General features: G+C 45.0%; 1 protein-coding gene across 1 annotated transcript in view; it reads right to left on the reverse strand.

Annotated features, from left to right (window-relative positions):
- LOC311244142 (semaphorin-3G-like) overlaps positions 1 to 10,000 on the reverse strand; it is a gene marked incomplete at both ends in the record, with an annotated part of 169,666 nt that overhangs the window by 39,881 nt on the left and 119,785 nt on the right. The window contains 3 exon segments of the mRNA XM_084333550.1: positions 659 to 801; positions 2,135 to 2,251; positions 7,722 to 7,812. Of these exon segments, the coding sequence (XP_084189676.1) occupies positions 659 to 801; positions 2,135 to 2,251; positions 7,722 to 7,812 (351 nt within the window).

Raw genomic sequence — 10,000 nt, forward strand, 5'->3', positions numbered from 1 at the left:
CCCTGACGCTTTTGTCTGTCCCAAAATGTCAATGTAGCTCCCTTCCAACGTGGCTGCCTGTAACCATTGATAACCAATTTAAAAAGAAAATGCCCAATTTCTGTGAGGTGGCAGAGTAGGTTAAACACTGTGAAAGCGTGATATTACAGTTCCACGTCTATCTGCCCTGATTGCAGTAATTGGTACACTGAACATTACCGTGAGTACACCTTTGTGAAGAAACGCTTATCGCTCCTGCCATGGAGGTTAAGTTAGTTTGCCGTTGATAGTATTACCTTGCCTTGCATATCGTTTATAGACCCTGTCATGTGCTTATGTATCACCGTCGCCCGACGTGTTTTGTTTTTGTGCCACGTTTTGGAGACAGTGTTTTCTCCCCCTTGCTTTCCCCATTTTGCCGCATAGTTCAGTTTATGTTTTCATGCGATAACGTGTTTTACTTTTCCTGCTTTGGAGACGAGAGTAGTCTTCCATTTTGTTTGTGCGTCGTATCACCGTGTATGCCTTTTTGATATCTCGGAACAATAAATAAGCAGCCTTTTGTTTGAGAAATCAACACCTGCCTTTCGTCTATTCCTTCTACACCGCACCTGGGTCCAACACACCTACCCCACTGTAACACTATTGGGATCTATAGAAAATGGCAACAGCCTCTCACCGCACACACTCGTCCGACGCGGGTGTGTATGGCCCCCTCCCTGCCTCCCGCCTCCATGGCCTTCTCAGTGAAGAAGAAATATACTTTGTCATTGTCTCTGTCATCGTTGTCTGGAATCAGGTGGGCAGCGATGAACCTCGGGTCTGGACAGAGAGAGATAGAGAGAGAGAGGAGGGCGGGATAGATGAGAATGATTAACAGATAGAAGGAAATGAGAATGGAGGGGGAGGATTTCAATAAACGTATATTAAAAACCACCGGTATGTGGATTATACTGTACCATGGTATACGTTTTTGTGCAAAATAGTTTCTATAGAGCAGCCTCTATAGAGTAGGGCTGTCCCCGACTAAGGATTTGGATGGTCGACTATGATTGGCCAAAATGTGCCGTTAGTGGACTAATGAAAAAAAAAAAAAAAAAAAAAAAGGTATAATATAAAAATAAAAAAAATAAAAATGTATCATTCCATTTGGGCTGTGGGGGGTGCTTAATGTCTGAAGGAGTCGCCTGAAGGCTTCTTGTCTTCTGCAAAAGCATGCAATTGGTCCACTGATGGATACATCTTGATATTTGTCTAGTCTAGTGTGTCTGTTCATCAGATGGGTTAAATCCTCTTTCAGTGCCTCTGTGCCTGTTTTTGTAGGCAGTTAGCCTCTGGTATGCATGCCATTAGTGTTAGCCACGCTTCTAGGCCTCTTTTCTTTTGGAAAGAATGATAAAAAAATGTTAAAAAAAATTATAAATATTTTTTATTTAATTTTTTTTATATATATTCGACTAAGAGGTTGGCCAGTCAACTACGGCTCCTTTCGACCGATTAGTCGACTAATCGACTAATAGGGGTCAGCCCTACTATAGAGTATAGCCTACCATGGAGCAGCCTCTATAGAGTATAGCCTGGAGCAGCCTCTATAGAGTATAGCCTACCATGGAGCAGCCTCTATAGAGTATAGCCTACCATGGAGCAGCCTCTATAGAGTATAGCCTACCATGGAGCAGCCTCTATAGAGTATAGCCTACCATGGAGCAGCATCTATAGAGTATAGCCTACCATGGAGCAGCCTCTATAGAGTATAGCCTACCATGGAGCAGCCTCTATAGAGTATAGCCTACCATGGAGCAGCCTATATAGAGTATAGCCTGGAGCAGCCTCTATAGAGTATAGCCTGGAGCAGCCTCTATAGAGTATATCCTACCATGGAGCAGCATCTATAGGGTATAGCCTACCATGGAGCAGCCTCTATAGAGTATAGCCTACCATGGAGCAGCCTCTATAGAGTATAGCCTACCATGGAGCAGCCTCTATAGAGTATAGCCTACCATGGAGCAGCCTCTATAGAGTATAGCCTACCATGGAGCAGCATCTATAGAGTATAGCCTACCATGGAGCAGCCTCTATAGAGTATAGCCTACCATGGAGCAGCCTCTATAGAGTATAGCCTACCATGGAGCAGCATCTATAGGGTATAGCCTACCATGGAGCAGCCTCTGATCCGTCTCAGTCCTCATAGTGGAACGACCACCCATACTCCTGAAGATCACTGAGTCTCTGCCCAGGAAGTCTGCTGTCAGCCCTGTATAGAGCTCCCCACCTAGAGAGCGAGAGAGAGAGAGAGAGAGAGAGAGAGAGAGAGAGAGAGAGAGAGAGAGAGAGAGAGAGAGAGAGAGAGAGAGAGAGAGAGAGAGAGAGAGAGAGAGAGAGAGAGAGAGAGAGAGAGAGAGAGAGAGAGAGAGAGAGAGAGAGAGAGAGAGGGGGGTATTGGTATTCATTGAGCCAGTAACAGATTGAAAAAAGGTTGTTTTGTTGTCGTGTCCAGAATAAGGGGAAATAATCCAGAATAAATAATTGGGCAGATGTGGGCAAATTATAAAGAAGGATGATTTAAGAGGGACATGAGTCTCCCTTAGGAGAGGGGGAGAGAGGAGAGGAGAGGAGAGGAGAGGAGAGAAGGCAAGGGAAAGAGGAGATGATAATGATGGAGAGAAAGAGGAAGGAGGAGAGAGACATATGGGGATATGCACAGGGAAGGAGAGGAGATTAGAAGAGAGGAGAGAGGAGGGAGATAGAAGAGGAGAGAGGAAAAGGGGAGGAGAGGAAAAGAGGGGAGAGGAGAGAGAAAGTGGAGAGACAGAAAGGAAGGGGAGAGAGAGAGGGATGAGGTAAGTGACGGTAGGGGTGGAGACACGTGGGACACGGCTGCTAAATATAATGTAGAACGAAAGTAAAAGAAAGTAACAAGGGGTCAAGGAGAAGACGGATGAGAGGAAGTGAACAACGGCCACGTGGGAAGAGAAGGGAATAGAGGATGACAGAGGAATGATGTGTTGGAGAAGAAAGACAGAGAAAGAGGAGGAGGTGACAATACATTATACAGTAGACCTCTACGTATAGAACATTCCTCTTCTGTTGTCACAGGTAGCCTGCTGTAACACAGGTGCCTTCTAGCCACTACCCACCTAGCTGTCTTTCGCAAATCCATACCACTGGCCCTGGCGAATTGCACTCATATTCCAGCAGAAGAAACAGAGGGAAGCATACAAATCTTATATCGTGTAACAGCCAGCAACTAAGAACACGCTGATGTAGCTACGGACCGCCATGAGGCCGGGATGTCGCTAGCTATCTGCGCTAGCATTATTTGGTAGTGTTGCCAAAGACAGGACGGTAATGGCTAGAAGGCATTCAAGGTTTTAAACTCTCGCAACAGAGGGGAGAATCTCAAGCTTTAATGACTGTTGGAGTTCATTCCATGAGCTATAGGGGCATATAATGAAGGCCTGCCATTGTATAACCTTTTTGATATACTTTTGTGTATTGAAGCCCATTAGAAATCAATGATAATAAACAGGCTGTGTTCTTTGTAATAAGGTATGGATCAGCTGTAATTAACTAGTTCGGGCGAAGCCGGCCTAAGCTGGCCACTATATACAAGACGGTAAAACGAATCTCAGCTGGCCTTGGATCAGTAAATATTAGACAATTGATGATGATTGAGGTGATGCTGTATCCATATCCTCAAAGGGAGCAGTGCGGTATAGAGTTATCTGGTTTGGAACTGGGCCACGCGGTCCATTTGGGTCCCCGGCGGTACGACACCTGACGCCACTCTGTACTGAGCAGAGCCGTGTGGTTTGGAAACAAGAGACCTGTTTGAAAGTCACTTAATACATTTTACACCGTGGAAGATAATCAGTGAAGGGACTCTGCTACTTGCATCTACAGTCTTGGATCGTTCCCAGCACCTGCTTCAAGTTTGGGATCTGCTCATTTTTTACCTCTATTATCGTTTAGAACAGTGATTTTCTTTGTGCTGTCTGTCTTGGCCAGGTCTCCCTTGGGAAAGATATTCTTAACCCTTTCACTACCACACTACCAAAGGGTTAACCCTTCCACTGCGACAATAAAGAAGGTTAACCTGTTCACTGCCACGCAACAAATGGTTAACCCTTTCACTACCACACTACAGAAGGTTAACCCTTTACTACCACACTACAGACGGGTAACTGTCTGTAGTGTGGTAGTGAAAGGGTTAACCTTCTGTAGTGTGGTAGTGAAATGGTTAATCATAATGGGAATTTCCTGGCAAGATAAGGACACATTCAAAAATAAAAGGGGACCCACATTTTCAGAATAAATACGACCAAAAACTGACTTGGCAGACTATTGTATGGGCTAATTGGACAAGATGTTAGACTGCTAACCTATTTTGCCTGCAGTGTTTTATTCAATATTTAAAAATGTTTTTATTGTACTTGAGAGGGCTTTGTCTGACATATTTAAATCTCTCTAGTCCATAATGTTCCGTAAAAATTATTCCCAAGTGGCAAGGGTGGCCTGCTTCATCCCTGCCTGGAGTGCGCCAGCGGAGAGAGAGGGTCTGTTGCAGAGCGAAGCTGTGGCTCTGCGCTGTCCGTGGTTCTGAACTGGACAGCAAGCGGGGAGAAGGTTCTCTCTCTGTGTCTGTTTCAGTGCACAGTGGAGCTGTGGCTCTGCGCTGTCCGTGGTTCTGAACTGGACAGCAAGCAGGGAGAAGGTTCTCTCTCTGTGTCTGTTTCAGTGCACAGTGGAGCTGTGGCTCTGCGCTGTCCGTGGTTCTGAACTGGACAGCAAGCGGGCAGAAGGTTCTCTCTCTGTGTCTGTTTCAGTGCACAGTGGAGCTGTGGCTCTGCGCTGTCCGTGGTTCTGAACTGGACAGCAAGCGGGCAGAAGGTTCTCTCTCTGTGTCTGTTTCAGTGCACAGTGGAGCTGTGGCTCTGCGCTGTCCGCAACTGCAAAGTCTAATTTATCTCTCATTCACTTATACAAAAACAAAGACTGAAATGGATATTATATCTTCGGAGGGTCTCTCTATTTATATAACTCGACTCAACAACACAGGCAGCAGTCTGAGTCTTCTATTACGGCGAAGCTAGTCCTACACAAAGAGTTTATTGATGAGAGTTATTTTATTTGGAATATAATAGATAGAATGAGAGCAAAAGTTGCCTACTTTTCAATACAAAATATTATGAATTGACATGCCTTTATGATGTTAATCTTTATATAGCCTACAAATATTTTTTAAGCTCAATAAACACAGATCCTATTTGACTTGGACATTGAAATTCCAGGACACGTAGACCATCATCAACTTTTTTACAGAAACACTATTAGAGAGACTTGTGGCTGGAAGTTCGCCAGTTCGATCCCCAGAATGAAATGGAAATCTCAGCAGTGAAGGAAAGGGACTGATTAAGGCTCGCCCTCAACAACTCCTGCTTAACATCAATATCATCAAATATGCGATCAAGCGGGGGTATTTCAGGAGTGGGCTTGAACTTTACACCAAGGTTGTATAGTCATATGTTGGTTGCATGATTATAACCATATCATGAATGGGGATACAGTATGAAGCCAGTCAGATTGGATAAAGGCCACAGACAGACATACAGACAGGCAGTGTCAGAGGACTCTGGGGCGTAAGACAATTGCTCTGTCTCATATCACATTAATTATTTGGCTAGAGCGGGGTTATTGGATCTATATACACACTTATGCATGTACACGCACAAGCACACACACACACACACACACACACACACACACACACACACACACACACACACACACACACACACACACACACACACACACACACACACACACACACACACACACACACACACACACACACAGTAATGGGGGGCGACAGTGCAGGGGGAGCTGTGGTCGGTGTTATGTCACAGTGTATTTCAAATGAAGATCCTGTAATTACAGTTAACACTGAGATAGTGATAAGAGATCACCAGGTCTGTAGGTGATGAATAGGCCTGTCAGCAGACTCAGCACGCTTTACTGATTGTCTTTCTCTCTCTGTCTCTTTTTTTTCACAGTCTCATCATGTCTCGCTCTCTGTGTTAGTATTCCTCTCGTCCACGTCGCCTCTTACCTTCCTCTCTTACTCTCTCTCCTTCTCTCTATTTCTCTCTCCATCTATCTCCTCCTCTCTCACTCACATTATGTCTGTCTGTCTGTCTGTCTGTCTGTCTGTCTGTCTGTCTGTCTGTCTGTCTGTCTGTCTGTCTGTCTGTCTGTCTGTCTGTCTGTCTGTCTGTCTGTCTGTCTGTCTGTCTGTCTGTCTGTCTGTCTGTCTGTCTCTCTCTCTCTCTCTCTCTCTCTCTCTCTCTCTCTCTCTCTCTCTCTCTCTCTCTCTCTCTCTCTCTCTCTCTCTCTCTCTCTCTATTTGTATTTGCCATTTACTGTACCGTTCTGTGTGTTTTTCATGTTATGCATTTGGCTTGCGTCTTCTCATCAGGTGCAATGCATTGTGGGATATATGTTGTGGTGTAAGGCATCCAGCTGCAGCGTCACACACTAAAATGTCCCCACCTTCTATAGCAGCCACAGGTTTCGCCCTAGGAGGATGAAATTTGGCATTGAGGTGTGGAAGTGTGTGCGTGTGTGTGTGTGTGTGTGTGTGTGTGTGTGTGCATGCATGTGTCTGTGTGTGTGTATGTTTGTGTGTGTGTGTGTGTGTGTGTGTGTGTGTGTGTGTGTGTGTGTGTGTGTGTGTGTGTGTGTGTGTGTGTGTGTGCGCGCGCGTGTGTGTGTGCGTGTGTGTGTGTGTGTGTGTGTGTGTGTGTGTGTGTGTGTGTGTGTGTGTGTGTGTGTGTGTGTGTGTGTGTGTGCGCGCGCGTGTGTGTGTGCGTGTGTGTGTGTGTGTGTGTGTGTGTGTGTGTGTGTGTGTGTTCATGCCAATTGGATAAAGGGGGGAGTGGCAATCGGAGTGGCCTAACGCAAAAAGGCTATTGCAAATTGTGCTTGTTTTCTTTTTATATTAATATGAACCCGACCCGATTCAAGCCTGGGGGATTTTTGAGGAATTGCATTCTGGGACCCAATCGGGTTCGGGCAGAAAATCAAAGCTCTACTCCCAGGTTGCTTGTCACAGCTATAAATCAGAGTTATTTCACAAGCTAAATGTCTACTGACAGACAGAGAGAAACACCCTTCCAACCGAATCAGTGTGTGTATGTGTGCATGTGCGTGCGTGCATGCTGTATGTATCTGTGTGTGTGTCTGTGTTTCATTGAGCCAAAGTAAAAAAAAAATTGACTCTGATATGAGATTTCCCAAAACACCAGAGGTCTGTGGTAGAGGTGAAACGTTCAGAGAATAACACGGAGAGATGATGAGTATCATGTGACAGTGATTCTCGGGTTCTTGTGTAAATTACCCTCAAATCATACTCATTGGGCCACGGATCCCCACTCTGTGCCAGGGACCCCCAACCTGAGAAGATACTGGTTGTCTGGTTAATCTAACATCTTAATAGGCCTCTTTGTTTACGGTTTGATGGTCACTGATACGCATAAATCATGAAATTGGCACATAAAATAGACATATCAACCCAGTATTTTAGATGTTTACACAACATCTTCAGAAGAAAATGGAAAGAAATCGAATGTGAACATTCTGAAAATTGCATTCTCCATAATTAGAGTGTTCCTGGAAAATCCCATTAGACAACATTGGACGGTGTTTGCGCAACAGAGCGCTAGAGGAGAGGAGACCAGACATACCGGTAAAGGTGCTGGCAAAGGGCACGCTGGGGTCGTGAGGAACCTTCCCCCGGCCATTGTCCACGTTGTTGGGGTCCATGGTGAAAACGTGCTACAGGAGAGAGGGAGAGGATCCTGGGTTAGAACAGGTCATTTTGTTACTGTAAAGTGCTTCAGGTTTTCTATCCCAGCCCCGTTCGTGTTCTTCTGAACCGTCCAGAGACAAGGCAAGCATCGGTGCCCTATCAGTGTCCTTTCCTATCCTATCCTCTGAATCAGTGTCCTCTCCTATCCTATCCTCTGAATCAGTGTCCTCTCCAATCCTATCCTCTGAATCAGTGTCCTCTCCTATCCTATCCTCTGAATCAGTGTCCTCTCCTATCCATCCTCTGAATCAGTGTCCTCTCCTATCCTATCCTCTGATTCAGTGTCCTCCTATCCTATCCTCTGAATCAGTGTCCTCTCTATCCTATCCTCTGAATCAGTGTCCTCTCCTATCCTATCCTCTGAATCAGTGTCCTCTCCTATCCTATCCTCTGAATCAGTGTCCTCTCCTCTCCTATCCTCTGAATCAGTGTCCTCTCCTCTCCTATCCTCTGAATCAGTGTCCTCTCCTATCCTATCCTCTGAATCAGTGTCCTCTCCTCTCCTATCCTCTGAATCAGTGTCCTCTCCTCTCCTATCCTCTGAATCAGTGTCCTCTCCTATTATACCCTCTGAATCAGTGTATCCTCTGAATTTTCTTTATTATAATCTCTTAATCTTTTTTTTGCATTCGACTAAGGTTGGCAGTCGACTACGGCTCCTTTCAATCGATTAGTCGACTATTCAACTAGTCGAGGTCAGCCCTAATATCCACAATACTAGGGGCTCTAAAATCTGTTCTGCACCTGGACCAAATTGAAAATGTAGGAGCCAACTCATTACAACAGATTGCTATTATTATGAAGCTGGAATTCCTCAGAAGGTGGTCTGTGAGCCATTACGGGATCCAGCTTGAGAAACTAGAAGTCAGAATGTATCGTTCAAAATGTCTATAATAAATATCAGGGAAATGGTCTGTAAAGAACAAGCTCTTAATAAATGTATACGAATCCAGAAGATCAAAAATTAAGAAGATGTGCCTATAGGGAAGCTTTTGGAGAAATTAAAGACAAAAGGTCTCCCTTCACGCTCACCTGCCCTAGACGACTAGTTCCTATCTCCTTCCAGTGAGCTCTGTGTCTCTGCGTGTGAATCAGGGGAGGAATATGTGAGAAATAGGCTAATAGCAGAACACGGTAAGATGCTAGAATTTCAACCACTTTCTCATCCTGCTTGGGTTACTCAATCACCCAGGGAGAGAGAGGTTAGGGAATTATATCGGAGTAGCGGCTACGCTCTGGCTTCACGTTCCAGATCACTAATTAAACTGTCCTCCCTCTGAACTCAGTGACTCTGTGTGTCTGGCGGTCGTCTTGGTAAACAATGAACTATATTGTGTTGCTCTCACAGCTTCTTCTGGTCACATCAAAGAAACGCGTTAGATGTCATCCCAGCCATTCCCACAGTGTGTAGTGCCGCGCCCGGCCCGTCTGGCTGAGGACGAGTGACGCCGGCACATTAGGGGGAGTAGAGATAAGGGGGATTAGCTATAGTTTAGCAGAGTTACATTACAGCAGACGCCACAGTTGAGGTAATTCCCCCCAATCCGAGACCAGCGTTCAGATCTACTTGAAAGATGAAATAATGTCCCTTACAAAAGGTGTAATAGTGTGAAAGAATCTATCCTCTAATCCACATTCCTTTCTCTGATCAAGACAATAGCCCACATCTCCCACCTTTGGAGGGCCAAGGGCTACCCCCCCCCCCCCCCCCAAACTACACCCCCCCTCCTGAATAGCCCTCCTCTGGTGATTCTGGTGGCTAAAATGGAAGCACACTGCTCTGAGCTGAGCTTATTGACCTCTTTACTTGTACTAATGTACATGGCTTACTAAACACATGTATATTGATCACTGAGATACGTCCACGTGCTAATTGAATGATCTGAACCGCAACAATGATATTCAATAAAAAGGTATTAGTGTTATTTCCATCGTTTTTTAGTCATTGCCATTATCAACACATGATGGAAACACTATGTTATTACCATTTGTATCACGCTTTAAATTGGATTATACCATGGTATTGTTTTAAGTGCAAATGATGATAAACAACTGGTGACACAATGGGGATACATGGCTTTTTACCATGGCAGTACCATGGCAAATTACACACACTTTTATGAGAGATTTTATTAAACATATTGTAGGGCGATT

This window comes from Notolepis coatsorum, assembly GCF_963971535.1.
Source record: "Notolepis coatsorum genome assembly, chromosome: 17".
Classification (NCBI taxonomy): Eukaryota; Metazoa; Chordata; class Actinopteri; order Aulopiformes; family Paralepididae; genus Notolepis; species Notolepis coatsorum.